General features: G+C 41.5%; 1 protein-coding gene across 2 annotated transcripts; it reads right to left on the bottom strand.

The window, feature by feature from the left end:
- Positions 1-837: 837 nt before the first annotated feature.
- LOC146578133 (protein NLRC3-like) lies at positions 838-23,290 on the bottom strand. Of its 2 annotated transcripts, XM_085257647.1 has the most exons (11): positions 23,222-23,290; positions 21,185-21,287; positions 20,035-20,172; positions 19,859-19,960; positions 18,126-18,204; positions 17,277-17,505; positions 12,857-14,660; positions 8,476-8,637; positions 4,050-4,223; positions 2,410-2,456; positions 838-2,234 (listed from the first exon to the last, which is right to left on the bottom strand). In XM_085257647.1, exons 3-11 carry the CDS (start codon positions 20,121-20,123, stop codon positions 1,666-1,668), a joined length of 3,255 nt encoding a protein of 1,084 aa, XP_085113773.1. In that variant the 5' UTR covers positions 20,124-20,172; positions 21,185-21,287; positions 23,222-23,290; the 3' UTR covers positions 838-1,665. The 2 variants fall into 2 exon arrangements, with proteins under 2 accessions (XP_085113773.1, XP_085113783.1); XM_085257657.1 differs by lacking the exon at positions 21,185-21,287 and having other exon boundaries at positions 23,222-23,255.
- Positions 23,291-27,154: the final 3,864 nt, after the last annotated feature.

Below are 27,154 nucleotides of genomic sequence, written 5' to 3'. Positions count from 1 at the left end.
CAACCATTTGACCTTAGAACTGAAGAAGCTTCTCGGATGAGAGGTGAAACGTCTTCAAGCAACTTAAAGGAGTCCAGACACTTTTCTTTGCAAGCTCCTTTGACTACATCTCATTGGGATTCTAACCAGGTCCATAATAAATGGATTTGCTGAGCTCAGCATTTTCTGCTTTGATGAAAGATAAACATGAAGCTGGATTTCTTGTTGAAAATGCAAAGGAGCTGGTTGTGAACTAAGCTTCAGAGAAACACTACATACTGATATCCAATGTGAAGCTTTGAGTGGAAAAAGACATGAAAAGGGTTCTCTTTTGGAAAGAGCCATTTAAAGATGCAATACTCAAACAGAAGTTTGAACCTGTACTATTAGAGCCATAAAGGGAATTTCGACAATATAGACTTTAAATCCAAATGGAATATTTATTTAAGCAATGTTGCAGGAACAAAGAAAACCGCTTAATCAGATGATCTCAATTATACAGTCAGATTAATTTAAAAAAATTCCATAAACTTCCTAATCTACCCTATGGTGATTACAATTTCATCTACTGGTCTGTGGATGGTTGAGAGAGTAGGGAGAGAGTCAAGTCCTGGCCAGTAATGCATTCTTCTCCCAGTCTTGCTAGCGCAAACCCACATATGGAAGCAGTTACTCAGTTGAAAGTAATCCAAGTCTTCTCGGCTTCAAATCAACTCCACACAAGTGAGCAGAGAAAAACAACAATTACATTTCCAAATTTTAACTCCACAGTGATTTGGTTAAAATATAGATTCTCAAATATTATCTCTTATCACTGCACCAAACTACAAGAAATAAAAACTAAATATTCTCAGACAACATTTTTTACATCCTCTTGACAGGCTTGCACCACTCTGATTTCTCTTGAGAAAGTTGATAATGAGTTTCCACTTCTCTTGACACCAGACCAGTACAGGCTTTTCTATTTGATTCAGAATCAACACTAAGTCTAAAGAGCACGCTCTTTTCATCACACAGATTACATTATTTGATTACATTTAAAAAAAAAAAAAAAAAAGACTATTTTAACATCATTTGCAAAATCATATGTAAATATACTCATCTGTAGACCTTTGTATTACATTTACCATAATAAGACTGGGCGTTATTCTTTATTTACTATTCATAAACGGGGATAAGCTGAAGATTTCACTCCTACTGAAACAAAAAAACATCAATTTAACCACAGCAGCTTAGACTGAAATCTATTTAGGAACATCTTTCCATAAACCAACATGATTGTACTGTTATTGAACAATCCGGTCACAGAAATGATGTAGTAGAGTTGCTGTGCTAAATTTAGGTGTACCTCTGAAACTCCCAAATGTCTTCTCAAAAACTGTGTTCTTATCTTCTCTGTTCAGACCTTCCTTCCTGTCCTGCTTCCAAAAATGACTCAAATAACCACAGCATGAGCGACACTGTAAATTCCATGCTTTGAGTGAAAAAAGAAAGAAAAAAACATCTGGACCCTGGAATAATGGTAGCTTCCATTTTTTAAGGACTGAAGAGGAAGAAGTTTCCAAGGAATCGTTTAGAACAGTTTAAAAGAACTTTTTAAGAACTGATTGAATCCATGAATCTGAAAACGTGTTACTGAGTAAAAGAGACTGATATGTACAGATTGAACAACAGTCTGTTCAACAGTCAGACTGTTTCTCTAACAGGAGGATGCTCTTTACACTCAAACCGGCACAGAGTCACTGACGAACCAGACCAGACTGTAAACCCAGGATAAAGAGTTTCAGTGAATGTGGTGTTGAAGGTGTGGAGGTGGATCAGAGTGTCAGAGGAGACTCTGTAGAAGGATAGAGTGCCAGCAGGACAGTCCACATACACTGCTACTCTGTTAGAGACAGAGGAGGAGGAGGAGATGGATGTTTTTATGTTATTGTGCCAGACACAAAGAGGAATATAATTGGAGCACCACAAACTCCAGGACTGATCATTCCATCCAAACACACAGTCAGGACTCTCTCCTTTCCTTCTGGTTCTTCTATAACTCACAGACATGCGAACATTTCCTCTCCACTCAACCTCCCAGTAACAGCAACCAGTCAGACCATTTCTGCAAAGCAGCTGAGGGCAAATATCAAATCTGTCTGGATGATCAGGATACGACTGAACCTCCTCCACATATGTCACCTGGCTGTTGTTGTCAGATAGCTGGAGGTTTGTGTGAACTGTGTTTGTGTCGATTGTGAGTTGACAGGAATCTGATGGAGAGAACAAACACAATCCAGCTGCAGTTATTGATCCATCATCTGTTCATTGATTGACACTTTGATGATGACTCCTGACATCAGAGATGTGAATGAGTGATGTGACAGTTTGAAGATGGTTGAATGTGTGCTGCTTTGTTTTCATGAATCCCATTAAAAACACACTTACACTTCCTCAGACCTGGTGTCAGCCATCGTTCTCCAGCAGGCTCCACCCTGAAAGGAGGAGGGGGGTCAGAGCAGCACAGTCTCTTTCAGCATGCACATATGGACATTACATCACTCTCATATTTATCAGTGTCTACATACTGTTAGACACTGATAAAGAAACAGTCCAACATTTTCAGAAATACACTTCAATCCATACGTGGATCAAACTGCTGATGATTTGGTCTGATCCTGGATCTGTCAGTACACCACTGTATTGAATGAAATATGACTGACTCAAACTGTGAACTCATGTCTTTTCAATACAAATCCCCTGTACTTCCTGGATACCTGTTTGTTCCAGTGGTATGGAGTCTGGAGGAGCATGAGCATAAGTGGCTGAAGAGGAGCGAGAGTGTGGACTATTTTCCTGCGTTCCTTTCCCTGGAGACACCTTGTATATATGTTGCACTGTTGGATTGTAAATAAACTTGTGAACTCTCTTTTCCTAAAATCTGAGTCTGCACCAGAGTCCTTTCTGTCAGCATTGACAGATTTAATTTATGCCCTTTTCTTTTTTAACTTGTGATGCGTTTATATCCCATGAGTTACAGGGCTTCTAAACCCCTTTTCATCATTTAAAGCTATTGTTTATTATTGTCACATGGGGGTGTTGTGAGGCTGTCTTTCGTTTATGATGAAGATACGACTAGTACCCAGGAAGCATAATTTTTTCCTTGCCTGTGAGATCTCCCCTCTAATGTCAACCATATGGAAAAGATATATATAAATCTTATAAAGTTTTTATCTGTCTTGTATGAAACTTGTATGAAAAGCATACAGGAGTGAAAGCACATATAAGATCCCTTGAAAAATTATATAATGAAACTTGTATGTTTTATATACTTACTAAAAAAATATATGAAAGTAATGAGAAAGTGGCCACTTTCATGAGTAAATCATATATGTTTTTACTATTTCTTTTCCATATGGGCAGTCAAGTGTGTGTCGAAGTGCAACAGGAAAATATCTTTGTATGCAGTGCTGGAAACCAATTAATGACCAAATTCTTTTTATATATCAATCGTACTAATCATCAGCTCATGGTTTACCAGACAGCAAATTTTTTATAAAGTCATAAAAAGAATCACTCTGAGGCTAACAAATATATCAATGGGTGCAGGAAGCTGAGGATAAGGAATTTTTCGTAGCAAGTAATCCAAATTATGCCACAGTATATAAATGACTGACCTCGTGCTGAGAACGGATCGCTTCAGGTATTCTTCTGACTGAAGTTTGGCCTGTTTTCAGCATCTGTTCCTGCTATTAAATTGCATTTGTCTCTGACCATCAAAGACCCTCAAGTTCAGATTTATTGAGGCAAAAAAAGTTTGCGTTTATTCTCCAGCTTGTCTTTGCTGTGTTTACATCGTTAGATGCCAGCTAGCCCAACTTGAGTAACCCTATAAACATTCCTGAAGTAAGAAAAATTAGGTTTTCTTACTTCATTTATGTCAGAAGTGATAGAGCTGTACATTTTAAGTTTTGAGAAACAAACAGGAAGTGAGTGAAGGACACAGTAAATGTTCCAGTGAAAAGGCTTTCAGTTTTCACTGGAAATGTTTCCAGCTCTTCCTCCTCTATTAGACATTCTCCCCATACCTAAGAGTGTCCAGTCTCCAGCTTGGATCCTTTAGTCCAGCCAACAGCAGCTTCATTCCTGAGGGTCCTGGATGATTGTAGCTCAGGTCCAGCTCTCTCAGATGGGAGGGGTTGGAGCTCAGCGCTGAAGTTAGAGAAGTACAGCCTTCCTCTGTGATCAGACAGCCTGACAGCCTACAGAAATGTGCCATTAATACGTTACATTAATACATTAATTTATAAATAAATCAACTATTAATATAATAACCGATATGTAAAAAAACAAAAAAGATGCATTCTTAGATCCCAAACCTATGCCAGTGCATCTCAGGGTGGGGGGGCTTGTGAACAGCTCCTGGGTTGGCTGGGTCAGGAAAACTACAAGATTAAACCTGTGGATTGAGCTGCTGTGGACCCAGCTGCTCTGGATCCAGCTCAGGCACGTGCAGAGGGGAGCACCCGCCCCTTTCCTGATGGGTGCCCAAAGTGTCCTTTTGTTGAGGCAACTTTTTTTTTATTTGTGCCTCAACTGTCAGTCTTTTACCCAAGGTAATCTGCCATTTTTGAAGGGTTTAGGTCAAAGAACAAAGACCATGACAATAACTAACTAGACAGCTCTTTCTCTTTATATTTATCCTCATCGTATCTTCGTTGACCAAGTATATTGAGATTGATTCTGGACTTTTTGAAATTATTAAATATTGGTCTTAGTCTCTGTGTATATTATTCTCTTCTGCATCTGAAATCTGTTATGGTTCTTAATTTTTGCTCTGTTATGTTAGTTGCTTTGCATCTCTCTGTCTCTCTCTTTATACTGTCTCTCTCTCTGTCCCTTTCTTTCTGTCTCTCTTTTCCGCCCTCTCCCACACCTCACCTATATCTCTGTGTTTGTTTACCTTTTCAGTATGTTTAGTAGTGTCTCTTAAGTTTAGGTCTCTGCCTGGGTCTCTGTCCATTTTATTGTGATAGTCACTTGTCCTGTGTACATCGTGTTCAGTTTTGCTTCTCCTGTCTTAGTCAGATTTAGGTTATTTATCTTTCCTGGTGTGTTCCATCTTCCTGATTTCAATGATTTTAGCGCTCTGTCTCCTTCTGTCTGTTTTCACAATCTCCATCATGCTATGTCTCCTGTATTATATTCTCCCTCTTCAACTCAGAATCATGGCAAAACATGCAATAGACACGCAGGTTCACCATGTCCATTTCACGCTTTGCCTCTTAAAAACATGAAATGAAAGTTTAATTATCCATTCATCCCTCCATCCATCCATCTTCATCCGTTTTATACGGAGCCGGGTCGCGGGGGCAGTAGCCTAAGCAGAGAAGCCCAGACCTCCCTCTCCCCAGCCACCTCCTCCAGCTTATCCGGAGGAACACCAAGGCGTTCCCAGGCCAGCCGAGAGATATAATCTCTCCAGCGTGTCCTGGGTCTGCCCCGGGCCTCCTCCCGGTGGGACATGCCCGGAACACCTCACCCAGGAGGCGCTCAGGAGGCATCCTAGTCAGATGCCCGAACCACCTCAGCTGGCTCCTTTCGATGTGGAGGAGCAGCGGCTCTACTCTGAGCCCCTCCCGGATGGCCGAACTTCTCACCCTATCTCTAAGGGAGAGGCCAGCCACCCTTCGGAGGAAGCTCATTTCCGCCGCTTATATCCGCGATCTCGTTCTTTCGGTCACTACCCACAGCTCGTGGCCATAGGTGAGGGTAGAGACGTAGATCGACCGGTAAATTAAGAGCGTCGCTTCTACACTCAGGTCCCTCTTCACCATGACGGACCGGTGCAGCGTCCGCATTACTGCAGCTGCAGCCCCAATCCGTCTGTCGATCTCCAGCTCCCTTCTCCCATCACTCGCGAACAAGACCCTGAGATACTTGAACTCCTCCACTTGGAGCAGGAACTCATTCCTGACCCGGAGTGGGCACTCCACCTTTTTCCAGCTGAGAACCATGGCCTCAGATTTGGAGGTGCTGATCCTCATTCCCGCTGCTTCACACTCGGCTGCGAACCGTTCCAATGCGAGCTGGAGGCCTTCACCTGATGAAGCCAACAGAACCACATCATCCGCAAAAAGCAGAGATGAGATTCTGAGGCCACCAAAGTGAAAGCCCTCCACCACTTGGCTGCGCCTAGAAATCCTGTCCATAAAAATTATGAACAGAATTGGTGACAAAGGGCAGCCCTGGCAGAGTCCATCACCCACCGGGAATGAGTCCGACTCATTGCCGGCTATGTGAACCAAGCTCTTGCAACGGTTGTATAGGGATCGAATGGCCCATAGCAATGGGCCAGACACCCCATACTACCGCAGCACCTCCCACAGGACACCCCGAGGGACACTGTCAAATGCCTTCTGCGAGTCCACAAAACACGTGTAGACTGGTTGGGCAAACTCCCATGCACCCTCAAGTATCCTCGAGAGGATAAAGAGTTGGTCCAGTGTTCCACAACCAGGACGAAAGCCGCATTGTTCCTCCTGTATCCGAGGTTCGACTAGCGGACGAACTCTCCTTTCCAGCAACCTGGCATAGACTTTCCCAGGGAGGCTGAGGAGTGTGATCCCCCTGTAGTTGGAACACACCCTCCAGTCCCCCTTCTTAGAGCTGGGGACCAACACCCCGGTCTGCCAGTCCACAGGTACTGCCACTGATCTCCACGCAACATTGTAGAGGCGTGTCAACCAGGACAGCCCTACAACGTCCAGAGCCTTCAGGAACTCAGGGCGGACCTCATCAACACCAGGGGCTCTGCCACCAAGGAGTTGTTTAACTACCTCAGTGATCTCGCCTCCGGAAATTGGCGGGTCATTCCCCTCATCCACAGACTCTGCTTCCTCCTCGGAAGACGTGTCAGTGCGATTAAGGAGGTCCTCGAAGTATTCCTTCCACCGCCTGACAATTTTCTCAGTCGAAGTCAGCAGCGCTCCGCCAGCACTATACACAGTGCAGGTAGAGCACTGCTTTCCCCTCCTGAGATGCCTGACGGTTTGCCAGAATCTCTTCGAGGCAGTCCGGAAGTCTTTTTCCATGGCCCCTCCTAACTCCTCCCACACCCGAGTTTTTGCTTCAGCCACTGCCCGAGTCGCATTACGCTTGGCCTGTCGATAGCTGTCGGCTGCCTCTGGAGTCCCACAGGCTAACCAAGCCCAATAGGACTCCTTCTTCAGCCTGGTGGCTCCCTTCACCTCTGGTGTCAACCATTTGGTTCAGGGATTACCACCACGGCAGGCATCAACCACCTTGCGGCCACAGCTCAATGCAGCAGCTTCAGCAATGGAGACGCTGAACATGGTCCATTCGGACTCATTGTCCCCAGTCTCCCTCGGAATGCTGTTGAAGCTCTGCCGGAGGTGTGCGTTGAAGATCTCACGGACTGGGGCCTCTGCTCGACATTCCCAGCACACCCTTACTACGCGTTTAGGTGCGCCAGGTCTGTCCAGCGTCCTCCCCAGCCACCTGATCCAACTCACCACCAGGTGGTGATCAGTTGACAGCTCAGCCACTCTCTTTACCCGAGTGTCCAGAACATATGGTCGCAGGTCTGGTGATACGATTACAAAATCGATCATCGACCTGTGGCCTAGAGCGTCCTGGTGCCACATGCACTTATGGACACTCTTATGTTCGAACAACGTGTTTGTTATGGCTAACTGTGATTTGCACAGAAGTCCAATAACAAAACACCGCTCGGGTTCAGATCAGGGAGGCAGTTTCTCCCAATCACGCCCCTCCAGATCTCACTGTCATTACCCACGTGAGCATTGAAGTCTCCTAGCAGGACAACAGAGTCTCCAGGTGGCGCACCTTCCAGCACCCCACCCAGGGACTCTAAGAAGGCTGGGTACTCTGAACTGCCACTCGGCGCATAACCGCAGATGACAGTCAGGACCCGTTCCCCGACCATAAGGCGCAGGGAACAAACCCTCTCACCCACCGGGAAAAACCCCAACGTACCGGCAGCAAGCCGAGGGGATATTAAAATACCCAACCCAGTCCGCCGCCTCTCACCAGGGGCAACTCCAGACTGAGACAGAGTCCAGCCCCTCTCCAGGAGACTGGTTCCAGAGCCCAAGCCATGCGTATAGGTGAGCCCGACTATATCTAGCCAGTACCTCTCAACCTCACGCACTAACTCAGGCTCCTTCCCCACCAGAGAGGTGACATTCCATGTCCCAATTGCCAGTCTTGGCAGCTGGGGATCAGTCCGCCAGGGCCTCCTCTCCTGTCCGTCGCCCGACACACAATGCAGCCGACCCCTATGGCGCCTCCTGCGGGTGGTGGCCACCAGACGCTCGCCCTCGGGCACCCTCCCCAGGCCTGGCTCCAGGGCGGGGCCCCGGTAACCCTATCCCGGGCAGGGTAAACTGTTCCCTCGATGTTACCTTCATAAGGGTTTAATTACACGAATATAATTGATTTAATAATTTTTGGAAAAGTTTGGATCCTGACCTGAGAGCTTCCAGTGTACAGTGTGGACTCTTTAGTCCAACAGACAGAAGCTTAACGCCTGAATCCCGCAGGTTGTTGTTACTCAGGTCCACCATTCTCATTGAACTGAGAACTGAGGACAGCGCTTCACAGCTTCTCTCCAAAAGGTTACAGCCAGACAGTCTGAAAAACAAAGGTATTTAGGATCAAATGAAACCAATTTAAGTGTTCAACCCAAACAAGAAAGATAAAAAGTTTAATATGCACCTAATTAGGGATGGGTATCGAAAACCGGTTCTATTTGAGAACCGGTTCCCACTGTTTCAATTCCTTGGAATTGTTTGCCATTTTTGCAAACGATTCCCTTATCGATTCCAGTCGCCCTGAATGACGTCACTACGTTGCGGAGCGTAATTTACCTGGCAGGAAACACTACGAATATGCAAAAGCATTTGCTCACAAAACACGTGATAACCTTAAATGAATGTCGTGTTTTTAATTCCGCTCTGGACTCGTGAATCTCAACCCAGCAGCAGCGGTAACGTTTGCACGTCCTCTCCCGTTAATGCGGCAGGTAAATAATCAACTAACAGTGCATATTATGTTAGCGCGATCTGCCTTATCTGCCATTACTGCCATTACTGTGCGTTTAGGTGACCATGATGAGAGACACAGACAGAGTCTGGCTGGCGCTCGCTGGCAGTTCTTGCTGCAGTCTACCGGTAGCGTCTCCTTTCAAGCCAGGATAGACTAATGTTACCGAGCAGTGACTAAGCTTATGGTAAAAGGCTTGCACCCATTTGCCACAGCAGATGCCCCCGATTTTCGGTAAGTGAATGTGTTTAATTGTAGGCAGGGACATTACTGGATATTCTTGTGTAATTGCTACAGAATAATTTATGTTATACTTTGTTATTGCTACAGAAGAATATTTATTTTATTATTTTACATTTACAATTTTTTTCCCCGGGGTCCCTGTGACACCACATTGAAGAGCCGTAGGCTGGATCTCTTAAGATCTCACTGCTGGGTTTGTAAGGCCATGTTACTCCTAAATTTCTATCTTGTTCAAAGAGAAGATATAAAACAAAGTTCTAAGCTAATCGACCTTAGTGTTCTCCTTTTTTAAAAAGAATCGATAAGAGAATCGATAAAGAATCGAATCATTAAACAGAATCGAAAATGGAATCGGAATTGTGAAAATCTTATCAATACCCATCCCTACACCATAACAAAATAACTTAAAATACATATATATTACATTTCCTCATTAAAACACAGATATACCACATTATTTAAATGGAAACCAGTAAGGACTTGTTAGATTTAGCGATTCTAGTCTAGCACTCTGTCAGTGCGTCCCAGGGTGGCTGTGGCTACAATGTAGCTTGCCATCACCAGTGTGCGAATGTGTGCGTGAATGGGTGGATGACTGGATGTGTAAAGCGCTTTGGGGTCCTTAGGGACTAGTAAAGCGCTGTATAAATACAGGCGATTTACCATTTACCAATTTAGTTCAGTACCTGCAGGTACAGTCATATAGTACTGCTGATCACTTTCCTAATTTTAAAATCTGTGAGTATTGTTCCTTGATACAGTTCAAAATAATCTTTTTTTTTTTAATAATAACATACCGAACAATGCTATAGACAATCAGCTCATCTTTTATTTAAAATAAGCTGTTTAAGTATGGTTAAGGAAAGCCCTCAGTTCTTGTAAAATCCACTTTCCATGACTTATGGTTTAGAGGTTAGTAAAAACTGTAACCATACTAAAAGAAATCTGCCTTATTATTGGAAAGCTAATTTCTTCAGAAACAATTATATATATTTTAGAACATGATTTAAAAAATCCAGCCTCGGATAAAGCGGATGAAGATGGACGGATGGATGGATTTAAAAAATATGACAGGAGGGAGCGAAAACAAACACAAATATTGCACCAGGGCATTTGTTTGGGAAACAGTACGATAATATTTTGCTTAGTGTAGGATATAATTGCAGCCTGCAAACACTCCTTTCAATGTGAGAGAAACTAAAATGTTATGAATTAATTGTAAAACATTTGCTCTAAAATACCAAAAAAGCAATGAGTAAAATGTAATTCAGTGGGAACTCCAATTATGGAAGCCTTCAAGGAAGACATAATTTTTATTACTTTGCTGTAATTTTCTGATACCTAGCAGCCCACTTTTGAACACACTTGGAAAACCTTCAAAACTTAAATGACCAATAAGGTGAAGTCCAAGTTTTCCTTTAACTTGGATTTCATGATGATTGCCATATCAGAGATTTAAAAGAAATAAGAGAAAAAAAAAACTAACAGTAAGTTACAAACCAACTGACAGCCAGAAAAAAAATGAATATAAGAATTCTGTGTTAGAAACCTGAGGCTGGTAAACCTAAGTCCTATGTCCTATGTTCTTAATTTGGTAAAATGGATACGCTGACTGCTTGGTAATAAAAGCTGAATAATTATACAGGGTGGGCCATTGGTGTATATGGATACACCGTAATAAAATGGGAATGGTTGGTGATATTAAAGTTCTGTTTGTGGCATATCAGTATATGTGAGGGGGCAAACTCCTCAAGATAGTCCATCTTGGACACAACTTTTGTTTTTTCAATAGGAAGAGGGCCATGTGACACATCAAAACTTATTGGTAATGTCACAAGAAAAACAACCATTCCCATTTTATTACAGTGTATCCATATAAATGGCCCACCCTGTAGAGAGCGTAAACTGGTTAGGGTGGTAAGGCATAATACTTCTGCAATAAGAACACTGATTATGACATTTTTCAAACATCCGAGACAAACTGAATTGAAGAGAACATCGGATAAGTCTACATGCTTTTGATATGAAAAAAAATTGGTAAGGATTTTTTTTTCATGTTTGAAAAGTTATTGATTATCATAAGGTGGGCAATATTGGTCATTTGATAAGGGTCACACTAAAATGTTCTAGAAATTGTGACAATTTCTGCAGCTATGAAATAACTAAAAGAAAGTATCATATACTTGTTGAGTGCTGCCAATGTTTTGAGGGGCCTATAGAAATTACATTGTGTCGGTTTTAAATATTGTGTACCTGATTATCTTTTTTTTAATAAACAATTTTAAAAAAGAAAAATGGACTTATGTGTTATGTCTTATACACACAAGCTGTGGGCTAGACTTCCGGGTGAGCGTATGCTGGCGTGTCTGTCTGCCGCTGCTCTCCATGTGTGTGTTCTCCCTGTTTAGCTCCATTTTAATTTTTCGCTAAAGTTTCAGTAAAAAGGACTAGATGTTACAGTCCCTAATAATGCATTGCTTTCAATGAAGGAAGGCTGTTAAAAGGAAATCGTTATGTGCCTAAACTTTCAGTCTAATCTGCCATTTTTTCTTCCTTGGTTAGGTTTAAGGATTAGAGATCTGATCTAGATTATCATATTAAAATTAGTATTTAATTTTACTGTTTTAGCCTTAGAGCATGGCTTTTTTATTTGACCCTGGAAAAACTGAATCTTATCGTTTTTCCTGTGATTGACTCTCCTGGGGACCTGACTTACCAGCCTAACGCGAGCCCTTGCTGCCCTCTGCATGTACTACTGTTTGGCCTGTCACCGCTGTCAGGGTCTTGTGTGTGGATGAGAAGAAGAGGACCCAAACGCAGGACTCACGGTGCAGGATAATGGTGTTTATCGGAAAGGATGACACAACGAGAGCAGGAGATGAATGGCTGGCTGACTGGACTGGACTGGACTGGACTGGACTGGACTGAACTAAACTCAACTGAACTCAACTGGACTGACTGACTGACTGACTGAACTGAACTGAAAACAAACAACATCAATGACAAGACAGTGAGCGAGTGGAAACTGAGGACTTAAATGCACTGATGAGGATGATAATGAGAGACCGGTGAGTACACAGCTGAACTTAATCAAACTAACATCACACAGGAAAGGAACTGGCACAACAAGGCAGGAAATGTGAACGAACATGAACAAACTGAAAATACAACCCAGGAACCCTGACAACCGCATTCAAGTATCTGTCTTCTAAAGCTGTCGACGGTGTGCACAGTGCCAGGTAGGTAATCACAGCTACTTTTCTGGCACTGGACTGTAAATCGTGCCCCAGTGGCATGCTGGCTAACGCAGTTTAACTTGGCTTTGTGATCAAATGGAGAAACTATGATTCCCCTTTTAATGTATAGATATGTGCATATTTGCATGTACACATATATTTTTACAAAGATATATGGATGTCTCACAATGTTTTCTATAACGTTTTCATCTTATCTATTTTAATTCTTTTTATTTGTTTATATTATCCCTCTGTTCAGCACTTTGGCCGTCACTTGATGTCCTTTAAATGTGCTATATAAATAAAGTTGACTTGACTTGACTACTTACAGAGCTTTGTTGGAAGCTTTGACCACTGGCAACAACTTCAGAAGAGCCTCCCCTGAAGGAGAGTATTTCTTCAGGTCAAACACATCCAGATCTTTTTCTGATGACAGTAAGATGAAGACCAGAGCTGACCACTGAGCAGGAGAAAGTTCATCGGAGAGACTTCCTGATCTCAGGGACTGTTGGATTTCATCCACTAGAGAACAATCATTCAGTTCATTCAGACAGTGGAACAGATTGATGCTTTTCTCTGCAGACAGATTCTCACTGAGCTTCTCCTTGATGTAGTCAACTGTTTTCTGATTGGTCTGTGAGCTACTTCTTGCCAGTGTAAGCAGACCTTGTAGGAGAGTCTGATTGGTCTGCAGTGAAAGACCAAGGAGGAAGCGCAGGAACAAGTCCAGGTGTCCATTTGTACTCTGTAAGGCCTTGTCAACAGCACTCTGGTAGAAGTGTTTCTCTGCAGATTCTCTTGTTTCAGACTTCTGGGAGGTTGTTTGTTGTTCTTCCAGCAGATTGAGTCCAGAGTCGATGAAAGTCAGATGGACATGAAGAGCAGCCAGAAACTCCTGAACACTCAGATGGATGAAGCAGAACACCTTGTCCTGGTACAGTCCTCTCTCCTCTTTAAAGATCTGTGTGAACACTCCTGAGTACACTGAGGCTGCTCTGATATCGATGCCACACTCTGTCAGGTCTGATTCATAGAAGATCAGGTTTCCTTTCTGCAGCTGATCAAAGGCCAGTTTTCCCAGAGACTCAATCATCTTCCTGCTCTCTGGACTCCAGTGTGGATCTGTCTCAGCTCCTCTGTCATACTTGACCTTCTTCACTTTGGCCTGAACCACCAGGAAGTGGATGTACATCTCAGTCAGGGTCTTGGGCAGCTGTCCTCCCTCTCTGGTTTCCAGCACATCCTCCAGAACTGTAGCAGTGATCCAGCAGAAGACTGGGATGTGGCACATGATGTAGAGGCTTTGTGATGTCTTGATGTGGGAGATGATCCTGCTGGCCTGCCTCTTATTTCTGAATTTCTTCTTGAAGTACTCCTCCTTCTGTGGATCAGTGAACCCTCTGACCTCTGTCACCATGTCAACAGAGTAAGGAGGGATCTGATTGGCTGCTGCAGGTCGTGTGGTTATCCAGAGGTGAGCAGAGGGAAGCAGGTTCCCTATAATGAGATTTATCAGCAGCTCATCCACTGAGGTGGACTTTCTAGGGTCAGTTAGGATTGTAGTTTTGTGGAAGTCCAGCGGAAGTCGACACTCATCCAGACCATCAAAGATGAACACAACCTGGAAGTCTTCAAAGCTGCAGATTCCTGCTTCTTTAGTTTCAGGAAAGAAGTGATGAACAAGTTCCACCAAACTGAACCTTTGGTCTTTCAGCACATTCAGCTCTCTGAAAGTGAATGGAAATATGAACTGGATGTCCTGGTTGGCTTTGTCTTCAGCCCAGTCCAGGGTGTATTTCTGTGTTAAGACTGTTTTCCCAATGCCAGCCACTCCCTTTGTCAGCACTGTTCTGATTGGTTTATTTCTTTCAGGTGAGGCTTTAAAGATGTCTTCTTGTCTGATTGTTGTTTCTGGTTTGTCTGGTGTCCTGTTTGCTGTTTCAATCTGTCTGACCTCATGCACATCATTGACCTCTGCAGTCCCTCCCTCTGTGATGTAGAGCTCTGTGTAGATCTGATTCAGAAGGGTTGGATTTCCTGCTTTAGCGATCCCCTCAAACACACACTGGAACTTCTTCTTCAGGTTTGACTTAAGTTCATGCTGACTCCAATGCCAGTTCCTAATGGAAGTTCCTAAACAAAAAACAAACAAACCAAAAAAATCAGTGATAGAGTCAGTTGAAGGTATGACGTTTCAATTTCATGAAACGTTAGTACAATGTTTCCCAACATTTTTTAGCTATGGTACATATTTCACTTTAGAAAAATCCCACAGCACACCACCAAACCAAAATATCACACATTAATAATTTTTTCCTGCACACCAGGTATAGCGGAATTGTTCCCAGTATATCTTTTTTTTAATCTTTCTTCTGACCACTACTCATGCTAGGGCCTTCATCTGGGTCAGAACTTTCTCAGGGACCGGTTAACTACTTTTCAGATATTTATCTGTTGCAATTATACTCTGCGTTGTCTCAGCATGACCATGTAATTTCTATTTCGACTTCTTTTTACTGTCAGTTGACAACACCTTTAATTAGAGTATAACACACTTGATCACTTCTCACACCACACCTATGTGCTGTGGCACAGTGGTTGGAAAACACTGCATTAGTAAATGCCCAATTTATCAATGTGCTTATATCTTTAGAAGAGTAATTCCTAAAGTGTAGGCTGGGGCTCCATAGTGGGCCCCACTAAATGTTTTTGAACTACAACTGTTACTGTATTTTCACGACCATAAGGCGCACTTAAAAGTCTTAGATTTTCTTCAAAAAGTATGGCGCGCCCTATAGCGCAGTGCGCCCTGTGTGTTGTAATGAGGACGTAGTAGAGAACACCATGAGAATGCTAAAGGGTGAAGTGTGGACGTTGACTTTATCGCACATACCTGTATAAAAGAACAGGTATGTGCATTATGCAGGACATCATTGTTTTAACAACCCTGAAAATGGCAAAGAGACACGCTTACGAAGCACAGTTTAAACTGAAGGCCATCAGCTACGCGGAGGAACATGGAAAAAGAGCAGCGGCGAGAGAATTTAAGATTAACGAATCGATGGTTCGCAAATGGAGGAAGCTAGAAAACAAGCTCCGGCAGGTCAAGAAAACGCAGCTGAGTTTCCGCGGACATAAGGCGAGGTGGCCCGAGTTGGAGGAAAGACTCGAGCGGTGGATCATTGAGCAAAGAACGAGCGGGAGAAGCGTTTCGACGGTCACCATTTGGCTAAAAGCAGTTTCACTTTCACTTTTTATGAAACGGTGCCATTTTTCCATCCGGACCAGGACTACGGTAGCGCAGCAACTTCCAGCGGATTATAATGAAAAGCTGGCCATCTTCCGCTCCTACTGCAGCAAATACATTGGCGACAAAAACATCCAGCCCAGCCACATCACAAACATGGACGAGGTCCCGCTCACTTTCGACATCCCAGTGAGTCACACTGTGGAGAAGAAGGGGACCAGCACGGTAGCGATACGCACAACGGGGTATGAAAAGTCTTCTTTTACTGTTGTTCTTGGCTGCCATGCTAATGGACAGAAACTGCCGCCTATGGTGATTTTTAAGCGAAAGACTTTGCCTAAAGAGAAGTTTCCAACAGGAATCATCATTAAGGCAAATGAAAAGGGTTGGATGGATGAGGAAATGATGAAAGAGTGGCTGAGGGAGGTGTATGTAAGGAGACCAGGTGGTTTTTTCCACGCATCACTATCGCTCTTAATCTGTGACTCTATGCGTGCCCATCTCACAGCCGATGTGAAAAAACTAGTGAAACAAATGAACTGTGAGCTTGCTGTCATTCCGGGAGGCCTGACAAAGGAACTCCAACCGCTGGACATCGGTGTGAACCACCCGTTCAAAGTAAGGCTGCGAGCAGCCTGGGAGCGATGGATGACCGATGGAGACCACAGTTTCACCAAGAGTGGAAGGCAGCGCCGGGCAAGTTACGCCACAATTTGCCAATGGATTGTAGATGCTTGGGCTAACATGTCTGCTGGCACTGTTGTTCGAGCTTTTGCAAAAGCCGGCATCATTTCCGAGGAGCCGCACGGCACGGAAAGTGACTCTGACGGTGAAGAAAGTGAACCTGGAATGTTTGATGGAGATTTAGCGCAGCTGTTCAATTCAGACACAGAGGATGAGGACTTCGATGGGTTTGATTGATGATAAAAATGTGAGTACCAAACTTTGTTTTGCTCCTGCTTTATTTTTAAATACGCACACTTGTATGCTCCCTATAATCCAGTGCGCCTTATGTGTGTGTTAAATACAGTAATGGCACACATAACTGAGACTGCGCCTTTTAGTACAGTGCGTCTTATGGTCGTGAAAATACGGTAGTTCTATATACTAAATGTATATATCTAAATGTTTTTAGATGTATATATATATATATATATATATATATATATATATATATATATATATATATAAAGTGAGTTCAAACAATATTACTCTTGTCTAAATATACTGCTCTTGTATTTAACCTGTCCTAGCAGGAGGTGGGTCACACATTGGCTTAACACTTTGCAGAGTGCTGGGTTGCATTAGCAATTCATAGTCAATATCCTGTGTGGTTTATCATTTTTCTAAATGCAATTCCGAAGAAATACATCATTTTCTATTGTATTTTTATAATGGTGAAGATTTAAGATTGGGTAGTGCCGCTGGATTTTCTAGTTTTTAAGTTGGCCGCAGTTATCTTGACTTTGGAAATGCCTGCTTTTTTGGAAATATCCCCTTACTGGTCTTTAGATTGGCTGCCAGCTTCTCCTGCTTCATTCTCCTTAAGAAGTGCAGTGTGATCTTCACAAATGCCTCTTTGGTGCTCCTCCTCTGCTCTTCATCCTCATCTTCCAAAACATCCGCACAACCCCCTTGACATTGCAAGTATTCTGAGTTATCTGAGCTTAGAACCTTTTGTATCCTCTCCAGTTCGTTTCTCACAAAAGTGATGATGTTGTCCTGCAGGACCTTGAACAGAACAGAACACCATGTGAATGTCACAGTCACCCAATAATACTGACTCAATGGCTGGTGAAAGACAAGACAGGAAAACAGGGAGATCAAGAATGACAAACACAAAAAAAATAAAACGGGAAATGGAAGATGCACACAGTAAAGAGATATCTATCTCTCACTCTCTATCTACAGATATCTGTCTCTTTAGAGATAGACAGATAGACAGATCACCTGATCCATCCTTAAGTATTAGCTTTATCAAAAAGGAATGTTTGGAGCCTAATGCTAGACACTAGACCTAACGCTGGACAATCAGAATACAGCAAACAGTTTATGGGTAAAATGCAGCTGCTGAGGTCAAGATTGGTCAAATTAGTAAATGGTACATATAATAAGACATACTGTCAAATTGTTCGGGCATGCCCAGCTGCCAGAATGTATCATTTTCTTTAAATGGTGCAGAACTGGATTCCCAATTTGCCTCACTTTGCCTTGCCTTGGCTCATTTCCAGTACTACAGAATAAATAAAAACCAAAGGTTTTACCACCAACCTTGTGTTTGATGGAAAAGTGGCTCTACTTCCCGAGCCACAACATTAAAAAAGAAAAAAAAAAGTAGTTGTTGTACATACCATAAATATAGGGTTCAGATCTGTTTGATGCTGCTGGGAAGACTGACCGCTGGGAATCTTTGAGCTCTCCCGGTCAACTCTGGAGGAATAAGGAAGAATAAGATTAACATAATGAGGCATTATAACAACAAGACAAGACATTATTTTAATGTTATTATTATTAGAAAAATCAGTCAGAACTCAGTTACACTGAACATTTAATGCAGAATAGCGCAGAATCAAGTGGAAATGAAATCATAATCAAACTCTCATGAATGTGATGTGTGGCAGGCAAAGGTTGGGCACAAACACATGACTTGAACACACAGGAGGTAACTGAAAACGGCAGCTTTATTGATGCAGAAAACCCAAAACAAAACAAACAAGAAAATAAAATAAAATTTAAAATGGAAACTATGAACTAAGAGACAGCGAAGGAAACGAGTATCATGGGTGACACACACAACAGCAATAGTGTTGGCCATGTTTATTGTTGGAGAAATGTCCAGGTGGCTGCTCTGCTCTGTGTTGGACTTCATGATAACAGTGGGTGGATTATATTCTTTAACTTAGTTACAGCACTTTCAGAAAGACATCTACTGTGAAGAAGTCTACTCCCGACTGCTGTGTAATCGATTATTGTAAATTTAAATGTTATAAGGAAATGATCAGACAGAAGAGGGTTTTCAGGAAGCACTGTTAAATGTCCATATGTTAAAACAAGATCTAGAGTGTCGTTAAAGTGGTGGGTGGGTTCTTTTACATTTTGAGAAAAGCCAATTGAGTCTAATAACAGATTAAATGCCATGTTGAGGCTGTCATTTTTAGCATCTATGTAGATCCCCCTAGAAGGCTTCTGTTTAAGACTATGCTTCTGCCTCACTGTCCCCCAGCCATCCTGTTTCCCTGGTCACTTGGGGAGTGTATCCCTAGGGACAGCTAGTGGGGCCTATTCTATTTTCAGCTGTACCTACTACAGGGGCCTGGCTAGCTACAGGTTTTTCAGGGTGTGCAAAGCCGAGTGTCCAGTTCAGTGTTCCTGTCTCCAGAGCTGTAAATAGGCTACATTTATTACAAGTATCAATACTGCTAAAGAAGGCAGAGGAGTAACTAAATATCCGACACAATGAGCATGAAAGTGTAGGGGGACAGTTGAAGAGGCCATGCTGTTAGCAAGTCGGCTATGAGATAAACTAAGCTGGCGAAACCCTAAAGACACTTTGGATACGTAAGGAATACACAATGAAATAAGAAGTTATATAAACGCTGTTTATATAAATTTTTTTCAGATAAGCTACATAAAAACACCACAGTATGCAGGAACAGGACGTTGTACTCTGGGCACCACCCCAATTTCACAATGATTTGATTATTTTTAACTGATTGTGCTGTTTGCGTTGCCCTTGCTAAATTAAATTATAATGTATCCTCTCTGAAATTCAATGTAATTTATCAATCTTGTGCTCAGTTGTTGCTCCTACCATTAATGAAGATGGCTGTTGATTGTATCTTCCCCCTTACTTCAGGGGGAACCATTCAGGCGAGGTAGTATGTGTTGGGGAACCCTGCTTACCACTGGCTTAAATAAGTTTTCATTAACCTATCGTGATAATATCCTAAGGATCAGAGGCTCAGGGACTTCTGTACAGAGGTAACCAGGCTTTGTACAGTTTGATAATCCACAGTCAGTTGTTTTATTTATTTATTGTACATGAACTATTTATTGTACTATTTATTGAACTTAAAGAGCTCACCTCTCTGCAGCAGACGCTTGCTGGGCTTTAAAATCAACGTAGTGATATTTAGAGTCGCTGCTCTGTAAGGACACACAGCTAGGTGTAGGTCCAGGTTGGTTCCTGTGAATAATGATGGAGCAGTGATGTGAGTGCTGAGCTGTGACATGGAGAATGGTTAGAGATGGTCGTCTCACCTCTGAGCTTTGGTCTGGCTCTCATGTTCCCCACACAGAGTGCTTTTAGAGGGAGGGACTCCCTCCTCTCTGTCCTCACACTGATCCATGCTGCTCAATTCACATCCACATCAGCTTACACACACTTTCTACCTTCACCTGCAGAGAAAACACAAATCATTCATGTGCACATCAACTGAAATCATGAAGCACACAAGATGCATTCACTGACACACACTGATTATTCCTGTTGAATGTGCAGAGAACAACACACACTCCAATTTACTGCTAATGAGATAAATAAGAAGTGACATTTTGTCTATGTAAATTCAGGAATAATGTGTGCAGAAATTTTCAAAATAAGAAGACTTTGTTTTTATTTTGATAGAGTCTTTTTGGTGTTGGCTTCTGACCTTTAACCTGCCCCTTATCATATGAGCAGCCCAATTTCTCATTAATTTAAAAACTTTTAAAAACCTGCTCAATCTCATTGGTGTTCAGAATCAGAATCAGAATACTTTATTGCTCCCTGGGGGAAATTATTTTTTGTTACAGTGCTCCATTTTAAACCAACATTAAGACAAGACAGACAATACACTAACTAAGAATAGTACAATATATACATATATATACATACATACATACATAAGTACATAGCTCTAGTTTAACATAAAACCATTGCTTTTATTGTGCAAACACTCATTTAATTCTATTTTTGTTTGATGGTGTTTAATTTTGTAAATTTAGGTTGATGGCTTTATTACCTACTTGAGTGTATACTTATGTTCAATTACTGATTGCTAATTAAGCAGAAACAAATTCAAAAAGAGAAATAATTCTCTCTTTTGTTATTGGATGGCTCTGTTTGGGAAATATTGCAGCCATTCCCCTGAACCTTGTTGGTGAACTGAATCAGTACTTTTTCCATGGATGATACAGATACTAACATAAAAACATGTTCAGCAGCTCTCTGATCACATCTGGTGCAGATTTTGGATATTTGTTTTTCTTTTTATTAATTATATGAAGACTAACACATCAGTTTATTTCATTTACACATTAATTCAGATCATAAATCAGATTTACGTTATGTGAAGTAAACAGAAATGTCTCACTGCCTGTTGCACTACTAAAGACGAACTGTTTTACAGAGCAAACATAGCAAACTTACAGTTTCTTCAAACACACACATGAACAACAAGCTCCACTCCACACCTGGAAACTAAACACGGACACACAGGTGAGCTGCTTCCTGGAAGGAGGCGGGACTCAACCTGAAGCAGGAGAGGTGCAAGGAAGAGGAAGCAGATTTTAAGATAAATTTCTGATCATTTATGTCAGATTTAAATTTCTTCTCTCTAAGTGGCTTCATTTTATTAACATAAGGAAATGACTTTGTGTCTTTCTCCAAAATTATAATTATGAGTAAAGTTCTTTGAAAAATACATCATTGTTAAAATTAACATAGCTTGGTAGTGGTAAAACAACATACTTTTAATGGCTGTCTTTCAAAGTGATACAAACTAAAAACTTTCCAAGTCAGCATTATTTCCCTCCTTTGTTTTCCATATTTGTAAGAAACAAAACTACTTTTTATGATGTTTGGTGTTTTCAGCCAAGGTAATAATTTTCATTGAAGTTTAAACTAGAAAAACTGGTAACTGCACACAGCATAGTTTCAGTTTGCAGCACAGCTGATCTTTGTGAGGCACCAACAGTAACAACATGTTATTTAACAGGCCTGTTTGAACACTAACACATATTAGTATATTTGATTTATATATACATATATACATCAGATTGGTTTTATGTAGGTAAAGCAAATAAAAATGTCTCATGTCCTGTTCTGCTCTTTCTGTTCCAACAGTTTCTGTGACGCCTCAATCATCAGCTGCCAGCAGGGGATTGTTTACCTGAACATTTCCTCATGTCTGAGAGTGTCTGACTATTGATGAGGTTATTAAAATGATATTCCACTCTGTTCTTTCTGTTTTTTAATCCTTCCTTCTGTTTGTTATTAAAAAATCTGAGTCCTTGTTACATGAAAACATCAACAGGCTGCTTCCTGCTTTATAGGTCCTCAACTCTGCTGACCAGGAGACAACCAGGTCTCAGACCTGATCATCTGGACACATCCATCCGATTCTGTTAAAGTGGTTTAGGCCTTCACACCAGAACATTTCCAACTAAGTTACAAGAGACAGAGTTCACTGAGTCCCTGATATATAAGGACTCTGATAGCAGATAACAGCACTGAGTAATGTTCATTTGTGATTATTTGTGTTTCTCATTGTGTCCTGTGTGGTGATGTTAACCTTTACATATACCTACTCTAAAAATGTATTTTTTATAGAATAATGAAGTTGCTACAGAGCACAGACAAAGGGTTAAATGAATCTCCTCTTATCCGTGGAATAAATTTTCTTAAAGGGAACAAAAACAACCTTCTTTAAAAGTTAATGTGTATTTACCTTTCAACAAATTTAAATAGAATCAGGGTTCTGAACCATACACCTCACACAAGAATGTGTGAGGTGTATGGAGCTATAAATGTATTTCAGGCTGTGAAACTTTAACTTTAACTTTATGACTCACTAAGAGTACTTGATTACAACGAACTAAGTTTAACACGTATCAATTCATCTTGAGATACCATTATGGAACTTTGTAATTGTATTTAAGATAAGATTCAAGGCATTAGTTGGAAAAGGTTTGGAACCAAATCCAGGAGAACTGAGTACAAAGTGAGCATGAAAACAATGGAACACAATAAAAAGTTCAAACACGTTTTTTCTCAGAGAGTTTTCTGCACATTATGCATGTAAACCTCCACATGCAGACATTATCAGTAGGATAGTAGGATTTTAAACATGCCTAAATACTCATTGTGGGGTTTTTTATGTCACTTCAGTAAAACGTAAATATCAACTTCTTAAGAACAAAATTATTTTATTTAAAGGAAGGTCAATGTTACATCAGATTACAGATCAGTGTTCCACACAGACTGATGATTAAAATTGTTGTTCACAGTAACAAATGTTTCAGTACAGAGTTACTGAATATCAATAATCCATAATCATGTGGATTTGTCTTCAAACACAAGAGTGATTAAAGTTTATCCTGAAAGAAGAGCTGAACATCTGGTCCAAACATCACAGAGCAGAAACAAACATTCAAACTGTTAAAGGAGGAAACAAAGCAAACTTACAGTTTCTTCACACAGAGACACGAACAACAAGCTCCACTCCACACCTGGACACTAAACACAGACAAACAGGTGAGCTGCTTCCTGGAAGGAGGCGGGACTCTACCTGAAAAGTGTGAGAGAGCCACACCTTCATGTGCTGGGCTCAAAATATGTTGTCTGACTGCTCGGACTGGCTCAGGGTGACGCTGAGTAAAGTAAAGTAAAAAGTAAAATTTAATTCATATAGCACCTTTCAAGAGAAAATCACAAAGTGCTTTACAGAGGCAGAAAACAGACATTAAAATCTCAAACAAAACAAAATCAACCAAAAGCAAATTTAAACAGATTCGTTTTTAACTGCTTTTTAAAAGACATGACTGAGGCCACAGATCTCAAACTCAGAGGGAGCGAGTTCCAGAGTCTGGGAGCCACTGATACAAACGCTCTGTCACCTTTTGTTTTTTGACCTTGTATGCTGGACAACCAGCAACCCCTGGTCACAAGACCTCAGGGACCTGCTGGGGTGATAAGGAAGAAGAAGATCACTTATGTAAGTTGGAGCTACACCGTGCAGGGCCCTATAAGTCATGATTATGATCTTAAAATGGGCCCTGAACTTGACAGGGAGCCAGTGCAGCTGAATCAGCAGGGGAGTGGCATGGGAGTGTTTGTGATGCTTTGTCAGAAGCCTAGCAGCAACATTCTGAACACCCTGCAGTCGTAACAGTAGTAACAGTAGTATTCATAGCGCATTGGTGCAGTAACTTTTGAATTTACTTTACTAACACAACAAGTAAAAGTATAAAGCAGAAAACAGCTGACTGACTTTAAGTCATTTCATTCATTAAGATGGAAATCTGGGATTTCTTTGTTTTGACTTTCAAGCTAAATTTGACTCTGTGAACCTAAAAAAGTGAAACGTATAAAAAGCTCTTTAATTCTGCTCATTGTAATCAAATGTTCAGAATATTTATTGATAAATGTCTTTTTATGCTTCTGGCTTTTATTGATAATGTGGATAAACATGAATCTGAGGAATGATTGGTTCTTCCTTTCTGCTGATAATCAACATAATAAATGTTGCTCTCCTCATTGGGATTCTAACCAGGTCAATAATAAATGGATTTGCTGAGCTCAGCACTTCCTGCTTTGATGAAATATAAACATGAAGCTGGATTTCATGTTGAGGAGCCTCTAAATGGGCCTTAGGATCTATAAATGTCCTCAGTTTCTTTCAGACACTCATGAATATCATACATCTATACTCTGCTGCAGCCTACAGCTCACTGATGACAGAGACAGCTGGCTTTAAACACACATCCAGAAACAATGCTAGCAGTGAGAGCAGAGCTGAAAGCATCCGTCCAATTATTGATCGGCACGGCCGCCTGAAGGAGGATATAAAGCGCAGAGCTCATTGGCTGTGAGCTGTTTGTGACACTGCAGGATCTTTTCCAGTTTCCCTGCTCACTTCAAACGTCTCATTGGCATCACATTTTACACACAACAGCAGGAGTGTGAAACTCTAGGCCTCGAGAGCTGGTATCCTGCAAGTTTTATATCTCACCCTGGGTCAACACACCTGAATAAAATGATTAGCTCATTACCAGGCCTCTGGATAAGGTCAAGACATGTTGAGGAGGTAATTTAACCATTTAAATCAGCTGTGTTGGATCAAGGACACAGCTAAAACCTGCAGGACACAGGACATTGAGGCCTGGAGTGGCCCACACCTGGTTTAGTCACATCTGGGACCGTCTCCTTCAAACGACTGACAGACGACTGACACTCTGTGACAAATTAAAGGAAAAAGCAGAATCTTTCACTAAAGCAATAAAACAAAGCATAAACCAGTAAAAAAAAATATTAAAAGAGATAAATAAAACAAATACACCCTAAGTTACAGTTCTTCATGAAAGCATGTTTAAAATGTATAAAACAATTCAGAGTAAAAAAAACCCATAAAACCAGGAGTCAGTCGAGGCCAGTCCATAAACGGTTGTAAGATAACAGGCCACAACAAGACAGAATAAAACAAAACAGGACAGAATGGTAGTGATGTGTCCTGTGTGTCGAAGCGTCGAATTGTGTGTCGGGTAATCTCGGGGGCGTTTTTGTGAAGCGCGTATCGAGGCTTGCTTTGATTACGTATGCAGTGACGCTCGAGGCCTCGCGGGCAGTCCGTACCACGTGACTGATTCAGGGACCGGTTCACCGGTTCGCACCAGATTCGAAATAAAATGGGCAGCAAAACGAAGCTGATTTCACATTGTGTTGTGGAATTGGATTACGTACGTGTTACATAGTTACTTGAGCATTTCTTCTTCGATGGAACCAGCAAGGAAGAGATTTTTTTAATTTCATCTCTCCTAATAAAGTGTGCACACAGTAATAAATATCACAAATGATAAGCGCCATAATATAAATAAACAACACTACAGATTCTATAATCTGATTTCTGTCTGGTCAATTGGCAACTGTCTGATTTTAGCTTATTAAAAAGTGAAGCACCAAACACTAGTTTGTGTCATTATCCAGATGTACATAAGCATAATTACACAGTTACTAGGAGCGGGATTTGATTAGCGATTAAAATCGATTCTAGCTTGGATAACGTGATATCGATTCATTAAAATGCTGAATCGATTTTTAATATAAATATTACTACATTTCAACAACCACCAAACAGCTAAAACAGTAAATGAGAGCAGGTACACGATTCTGCATAAAGACGTAAACACAAAGCGTGGACCCGCTGACGCATCAGAATCAGTGAGATGTCGGCTTTCTCACCAGACGGCACGGACACGGTTGGGGCTGAAAGCCGAAAGCTCACTGATTCTGATCCATCGGCGGGTCCGTGCTTCGTGTTTACGCATTTTTTGCGCTGATTCTGAAGCTGCAGGTTTTATTTCTCTTCACACAAGGTGTGTCTCTAATAAAACCTCTGTAATTTGCTCTGCTTTAATTCAGCAGCATCAGGTAATGTTCATTTGTTGATTAATGGTTTTCTTTTGTTTTTGATCTACTGCTGATTACTTTTTTTATAATCGTTTTTCTGTTTTAGCCTCAGCTACGTTTACGGCATCTGCTGATAGATAAAGTCTCGAAAGTGTCAGCTTTCTTTTTATAGTTGTAAAAATATGCAAATGTACTGATCTATGATCTGAATTATACTACTGACTGACTGTCTAAGGCTAACAGTTACACAATCATACCAAAACTCTGTCCTGATAGTTTCCACTTTCTCTTTTGTATCACACACACTGTGACAATATTCGGGAGAAATAACCATGAAAACAATTTATTTATTCAGTTTAGAGGTTTACACATCATTATAATCACAGAGCCCGCTTCACTTGAATTGTCCACTTGATGGCGCAGTAGAGCAAATGAATCATCACAATGCTTCAAACCACGAGTCGACCAATTGGGTGGAAAGCTTCAGTTCATCACGAGGCTTCATCTCACCATCACTACAGAACGGAATAAAACAAGACAGCAGCAGTATGGCATGATCCTGTAACAAAAGAGGGAAACAGTCGTCAAGGTCCACCCTAATATATGCCATCACATTTACCACTATCTAAAGGGCAATACTAAAATGAGCATCTTTCCTGAGGAGATCTGCAGTGCTTAGTTGCCTAACGCACTCAGCTTGGATGGAAAAAGACTGCCAAATGCCTTTGTGTAGTAGTGAAGCGCAGCTGTTTCTTATAAGGCCACTAATTATCAGCTGGGAAGGTGTGGATGTTAGTGCTGCATTTGCAGACATCACGTAAAATCCTACCCCAAAATCTACTTCACTACACTACAGTAAGGACATCTGGTGGCTCTGTTGGGGTCTCTAATAGAGCACCAGCACAACACACTGGTAATTTTCAAAAGACATGACAGAGATAAATGACACTATCAAAGACAAGACTAGTTTTACATGTTTAATGCAGACTTTGC

This window comes from Mchenga conophoros, linkage group LG3 (genome assembly GCF_057382185.1).
Source record: "Mchenga conophoros isolate Kocher_MC1m ecotype Shallow Benthic linkage group LG3, M_conophoros_male_GT1.1, whole genome shotgun sequence".
NCBI classification, from domain to species: Eukaryota; Metazoa; Chordata; class Actinopteri; order Cichliformes; family Cichlidae; genus Mchenga; species Mchenga conophoros.
This window is presented reverse-complemented; position numbering and strand designations above follow the sequence as displayed.

Coding starts and splice junctions, on each gene's coding strand:
- LOC146578133 (XM_085257647.1), bottom strand. CDS start 20,123: ATGGATCAGTGTGAGGACAGAGAGGAGGGAGTCCCTCCCTCTAAAAGC. Junction 19,961..20,034: donor AGCCAGACCAAAGCTCAGAG/GTGAGACGACCA, acceptor CATTATTCACAG/GAACCAACCTGGACCTACAC. Junction 2,457..4,049: donor TGGAGACTGGACACTCTTAG/GTATGGGGAGAA, acceptor TCCTCCTTTCAG/GGTGGAGCCTGCTGGAGAAC.